This window comes from Acromyrmex echinatior, chromosome 17 (genome assembly GCF_024713525.1).
Source record: "Acromyrmex echinatior isolate Ae372 chromosome 17, ASM2471352v2, whole genome shotgun sequence".
Taxonomy (NCBI): domain Eukaryota; kingdom Metazoa; phylum Arthropoda; class Insecta; order Hymenoptera; family Formicidae; genus Acromyrmex; species Acromyrmex echinatior.
The window spans coordinates 6,415,673-6,422,910 of record NC_141868.1 but is presented as its reverse complement, the minus strand read 5'-3'; the positions used below and the strand labels follow the sequence as shown (position 1 = coordinate 6,422,910).

The 7,238-nt window shown below is 31.3% G+C and overlaps 1 protein-coding gene across 1 annotated transcript; it reads left to right on the top strand.

Moving 5' to 3' along the window:
* The first annotated feature begins 4,782 nt into the window (after positions 1-4,782).
* Positions 4,783-7,199, top strand: LOC105145319 (acylphosphatase-1). The gene is made up of 4 exons (XM_011054782.2): positions 4,783-4,981; positions 5,081-5,097; positions 6,618-6,727; positions 6,797-7,199. The coding sequence occupies exons 1-4, from the start codon at positions 4,846-4,848 to the stop codon at positions 6,909-6,911; spliced, it is 378 nt and encodes a 125-aa protein (XP_011053084.1). The 5' UTR covers positions 4,783-4,845; the 3' UTR covers positions 6,912-7,199.
* Positions 7,200-7,238: the final 39 nt, after the last annotated feature.

The window sequence follows — 7,238 nt, the reverse complement described above, 5'->3', positions numbered from 1 at the left end:
TATACACAAAATTTATTCGCAATTTCACACGTTTTTAAAGATTCCAGATTGTGATTGTATTCTTGGATGATTCTTACATGACTTATCGGTTTCTATTTGTGTTTGAGCAAATGTTGTCAATTAGTATAATCTATTCGCAATTTACGATTGTATTTCTATCCATATACCTTTACGCTTTGCGTTATATTGTAATTTAGCACTTTAGCAGTTAGCTACGTACTAGTTACTTACGTACGTGACTCTTCTACGAGTGACTTGCGGGTTTATTGCTCCTAAAAATTTCCATTAGGAACAATCAGAAACAGATAGAACTTCTAACAAATTTTAATGGATATCTGCTGTTTGAAAAGAATATTCAGTTCTTATATATTTCTGCGAGCAACTATTATATCTGCAAAAGACAGAAAATGTAATTGTATTTAATAAAGATCTGTCAACATATTAGCATCTACAAATTTTTGCAATGCAAAAACTTGCCTGTTTCTATCTGTGTGCATTAGATGCTGATGATATCTATCCGCAATTACGGATACCGTACCTATCTGCATCTGTGTGCAGTGTTAACTTAATTATAGGAATTTGTCTGCACGAAGGCAAGTCAATAAGTTTTTAGAAAAACATAGTAAAACACATTTTTTTGATCGATTCATTTTTATTTCTCAATATAGTCTCCTTTCAGCTCGATATACGATTGATCCAACGATTCTCCAACTTTTTCAAGTCGTCCGAATAATATGATTTGTCCAACCCTTCAAAATAAGCTTCTGTTTCGGCGATGAGTTGCTCTCTTTCCTTCGAACCATTTCTTCAGATTTGGAAACAGGAAATAGTTGCAGGGGGCTAAATCTGGCGAATGCTGGATGGGGAAGCAATTTGTAGCGGAATTCGTTGAATTTGACCATCGGTGCTGGACACGTGTGAATCCGTGCATTGTCTTGATGGAAAAGCACTTTCTTCTTCGCCAAATGGGGATGTTTTTTTTTATAATGTTGTTGAAACAGTCCAATAAGGCTGCGTACTTCCAGCCGACTTCACGGTCTTCGCCTTCTTCGGAGCTGGTTCACTCGGTGAAGTTGTTTTGACTGTTCCTTCGTCTCGGGTGTGAAGTAATGAATCATGTTTCGTCCACAATAATGAATCGATGCAGAAATTCATCTGGATTACGTTGAAACATCTCCAAACATTATTTTGAAATCGTCACACGGTCGTGCTTATGGTCCACAGTGAGCAAACGCGGCACCCATCTTGCCGATAGCTTTTTCATACCTAATTGTTCGCAAAATTGAAATCACATGTCCGTGGCCTCAACAAGCTCGCGCACTTTCACTCGTCGATCAGTCGAAACAATATCATGGACTTTATCGATGATTTCTGGCGTAGTAGTCTCAATTGGACGTCCCGAACGAGGTGCATCACATGTGGATGTACAACCACGTTTAAATTCATTCACCCAATTGTATGCAATCGCAAATGCTGGTGCAGATGTGCTGTGAACATTATCCAATTCGGCTTTGATTTCTTTCGGCGTTAAATCTTTAATACGTAGATGTTTGATCACTGCACGAAACTCATTTTTTTTCCATTTTGCAAAAAATACAAAGGTTGTTCGCTTTAATTGTCTATAGAAATGAAATCACGCGATGAATTCCGCTCAAAATTTGAGTAATCAGCTGAAAAATGCTACTTGTTAAAAAGTAATGTAATATGACATTGCGAGTGCCCTCTGACAGATTTTCTAAAAATTTATTGACTTGTCCCCCGTACAATTATGACTCCTGTCTGTTTCTACCTGGATTGCCTGGATTGTGTATGCATTGGATACTGACGGTATCTATTACGGATATCGGATTCATCTGCATTTATTATAAATCAATATTGCATACAGGTGCAGATGAATACTGTATCCATAATTACAGGTAGATTAGCATTCAATATATACAGAAAATACATACACAATACATACACAATACAAACAGAAACAGACAGGAATTGTAATTGTAGTTATAGACAAATTCTTATAGGTTAACATTGCACACAGGTGCAGATAGGAATGGTATCTGTAATTGCGAATAGATATCATCAGCATCCGATACACACAAATAGAAATAGGTAAGTTTTTCTTAAGCAAAAGCTTATAGGTGCTAATACGTTGATATATCTCTATTAAGCCGGTTCTACATTAGTTGCAAGTTAATCGCAAGTTTGTTGCAACAGCCAATCTGAAGCATGCATTTTGAAATCAACGCTTCATATTAGCTGTTGCAACAAAGTTGCAATCAGTTTGCAATTAATATAGAACCGGCTTTAAATACAATTATTATACAACCTATAGAGAAATCTGTGTAATACGTAACGCTGCTAAGAGAGGGACATATTACTCGTAAAAAGAAAATGTCAAGAAATCCTATAAAATGTCCTACGCAGATCAGTCTATTCATATTCTACCAGCTTTTTTAACTGTTTTTATACGAAAAGTTTACTCTGATAAAAATTCCTAACAGATCCATATTAAAAAAATGTATCTGTTTAATAGACTGAATATGTGCTTTTTAAATCGTAATCCTCATAAATGCGGATATATTTTGTATCCAGATGTGTGTTCGCAGATGCGGATAAATGTTAAATACAAATATGCTCGTATCTGCGTGCATTCGTGTATATTTTTAGTAGACTGAATGTTGTAGGGAGTTTGCATAAATTTTGAAAAATTTACGTTTTGCAATTTATATATATATATATATTTTTTTTTAACTGCAATTTTTTAATAATTTTTTCGCAAATTATGCAAAAAAATAAATAATAAAGTATTGCATTATTTGAAATGCCAAAGACGATTCGAATACGACCGAGCCCTCCCGAACGCGCTGTGACGTCACATTGTAACAAAACCACAATTATTCAGTAATAAATTAATTTATTTTAAAAATGAGCAAAGGAAACACATTTAAAACGTATTTTATACTTTTATGTAAAAGTATAACAATTAAAACACCGAAAAAATATTAGAGTTCTTTTGTGTGCCTCAAGCTGGAAATGTAAAAAAAGTGGTTTAAAAGTTCACATCGTGTTGATAAACTAGAAAAATGGAATTATTTTTATTGTGAAGATTATTTTGATGTACGTATTATATAAAATACGTTTTTTGTTCTTTAATTAAAACAATTATAAAAATATTGATCATGTTCATGTAAAAGTATCCAACATAACCTTAAACATAAGCTAAAACATTGAATGTCAAATACAAAAATTATTCCTTTAATTATTTTTTATGTTTTCATATTACTATTATTATTTCTATTACACTAAATGTAATTTTACAAAAGAAAAAGAAGGATGTATGAACATGTATGGACATATTTTAGATATAATTATACATGTTTATGAATATTTATGCATGTATGTACGTTTATATACATTTATACATATTCATATATGAAAAATTTTTTATCGGGTTCTTTCTTCTTTGTCTTGTATGTCTTGACTGATTACCTAATTGTTTTTACTTTAGCTTGTTCGGTTACTTTATAAAATTAGAGTAGTCGCTTAAATTTTCAGTCGTAGATTCAAAATTTATTGTCATCTCATTGTAATAAATTTTTTTAAAGTTGCAACATTAAACAAGACTGATTTTCTCCAATAACATTCAATTTCAATTGCAGATATATATATCTATTAAGTAATTAATCCATATTAAGAAGGCTATATCATGCTTATATTTTCCTATAATTAAATTCAATATATTTTCAAATATTTTAACTTTCTGATGCTGCACATTCAAAGCACTCTATTGAACTATTTTTTTTTATCAACAATACAGATTACAATATAATCTTTTTGTTGAACTCGGTGTTCAAGGCTGATTCTTCCTTTTACTGTACAAATAGAACCTTCCCATTTGACGCTAACATAATCTATAAGTTATACTTTGCTATAACAGAATCAATATAATTTTTTCTTGATGATCTATGATGGATATATTAATTATAATATTTATTCACGCTATTTAGAATAAAATTGAAAAAAATTACCACTGTAGTAATAAAAATGTATTAACAAAATTGCTTTTATTCTTCGAAACATTTATATCACTTATCACTAACAATATTTACTCCTAAACCTAAATAAAAGTTGAAGTCGACTTTAATGAATCCTGAATCCAGTCGGTTTGGCATTTTATTTTAATATTCTTAATTTATAAAGAGATTTTTAAGAAAAAAATTTTAAGATTTCGTTTTAACTTTCCAACAGATGGTTGCAGATTGCAGATTTGTAGTGTGACGTCACGCACTCATTAGCCAATCAAAATTGTTTTCCCAAATTTCAAATATCATTAAACTTTATTTTAGTTTTTCACCTACCTATTGCTAAAAATTACAAATTTTATTATACATAAATTGATAATAATGCATATTTCCATAATAAACAAAAAAAATATATTATTTTTTTCATATAAACTCCCTTTGTATAAAATGCGGATATGTTTTGTATCGACTCGTACCTGCATTTGTAGATCTGAATATTCACTGAACTTATGAGGAATTACAATTTCAAAAGCATATATTCAGTCTACTAAAAACGAATTTTTTTTTATATGGATCTATTAGGAATTTTCGACAGAAAAAATTCTGAAAAAAATTTTTACTAAAGATGTACATACATTTCGCATACAGCATTCATAAATCTTCGGCTTTTGAATTTGCCAAGGAAACAAATTAGTATTTTCGCGAAGATTACTTCGTCGCCATCAAGTATACCATTTATTTTCGGAACGTACATTCTCGCGCATAAATGCCGCACGCTAGCGGCATCTAGTTCGGACAGTCTCGATCGAGTCCTCGACGTCGAATGATTAGATTCGTCTTTCTCGCCTGCCTGTTGTTTTCGTCGTCGTTTCCCGTAAAATTGCCTCGATCGGCAGGGGAAGAGACGGAAATGTCAAAAATGCTCGCGGTGGATTTCGAAGTTTTCGGCATCGTGCAAGGTAACGAAACTCATCCGTCGACTCATCTTCAATTATTGTCGATTCAATTTTTCATCGATTATTTTATTAATGAATATATGATTTTTTTATTTGTCAAAGGTGTATTCTTCAGGAAGGTGAGTAAATCGGCGCGTGTTTATCTGGGAATTCGACGATGATTATTTGAGGCTGCCGAAAATGCGATTGACGAGCGATTCAAGCGAGAACCTTGAAATTTCTGATTCGCGACATCTATCGGGTGTCCAATGTTAACCGATCTAAATGTTCGCGTTATCTACTGTAAACATAAACATACATCCTTCTTATCGATATTTGTAATGCGATTATATTTCTTATTGCTCTTTTCTTTCGATGGACGAAATCTGAGTTTTTAGTTTAATTTTATAGAAAATATATTGACGCTTATAAGAGATTTTTAGGAGATTTTTACGAAATTAAAATATTTTCTTCGTATAAAAAAAAAATGATTAAAGAATGTTATTAAAAATTAGCTGCTCAAAAATGAATATACAAACGATATAATTATTTATATATTAATTTCTAATTACTTTAAATACGAAGCGCCACTATGGTCTGAATGTAAAGATATTTAACTATTATATGTATTCATATTCACATTTTAATGAATTAATTTCAAAAATTATAATTCATTTAAATGAATATATATATAATAATAGTTCAACATTTTAACATTCAAATCGTAGTGACATTCGTATTTAAAGTAATATATCTAACAAAAACGGTCTTATTTCCAATCTTAATTTCTAATTAACAAGCAATTTGAGACTTCTTTAATTCGTAGTAATTTTTGCGATTTGTAGACTGAAAAAAAATACTATTTGACGTAAACTCTAAAGCTTGAAAACAATTGAAAAGCAGATAATAGGAACAGGAAATAACAAATTTCAATTTTTATCAAAAATCATGTTTGTCAATACAGTCTTAGACTTAGGTCATTTAAACTAGAAACACATAAAAAGATAAGATTTAAGCAATAAGCGAATCAATAGTAGAAAACGTAAAGTAGATGTCTACTACCGATTCGCTTGTTGTTTACGTCTTACTGTCTCACATTTTTTAAGTGTTTTTGGCTTTTAAATGAACATAAAACCAAAGTATAATATTGAAACTATTATTCGGATTGCATTAAGAGAGAAAATTATTAATTTCTGCTTATAAGGACAAAGATATTCCATCAAGACAAGACACATTCCGTCTGAAATAAAATAATAGAACAATTTAACATAAATAGATAACTTTAAGTTCTTCTACTTAAACTTCTTAACACAAAACCGATACAATTTCATCTATTTTCGAGAATATCTTTCATCGTCGGGAAACTTATAGCGAATTCGATTGGATGCACTCAGTGCGTACTGATGCACATTAAAGCCGTTGTACACAAAATAACGTGAAGATATGCTTATAAATAAACATAGAAATCGATTAAATCGTGAAATAATCAATACATTTTATTGTGCTATTAGATAAAATATACGTTTTATAATTCGAAATATTTGCATTTCATTTTTATATTCAAATTAAGTCAGTACAATGGCTTTAATATGCACCAATGCGCACTAATTCTTCCAATTGAATTCACCATTAGGCATATTGTCTTACTTGCGGATAACAGTACACGCAGAAACGCGGCAAGGAGCTGGGTCTGAAGGGATGGTGCATGAACACCCCGAACGGTACCGTAGTTGGTCACATGGAAGGGACAGAGATGCAAATCGACGAGATGTAAGCCGCGAATACGAAAAAGTCATCGCGAATGCCAGATCACGGTCGCTTTCTCTTTTTTTATTTTAGGAAACAATGGCTTCGTTACATCGGAAGCCCTCAATCCCGGATCGACAAGACGGAATTCCGTAACGAGAAAGAAATCTCGAAGCCGTCGTTCACCAACTTTGAGGTCCGAAAGTAGAGGCGTTCTCCAATTTTCGAGAACGAGGAATAACAATACACGCATTAACGTTCAAACTTTAAAATTATTTAAGTCGCGTCTGATAATAAAACCATCCTATTTAAATAAATGTAAAATGTAGATAAGTATTATGTATATTAGTGTTTGTAATTTTAAAAATTATATAAACTTTTTCACTCTCCAAATGTCATCTATCGCACGAAATATTGGGAAATGAATTTAAAAATGTTTTTTTTAATCTTGCAAAAAACAAAAAGGCTTTAACAATATAGAAACATTTTAAAAATATTTTCGCGAATTATTTTAAAATATTTTTATCCTTCTATA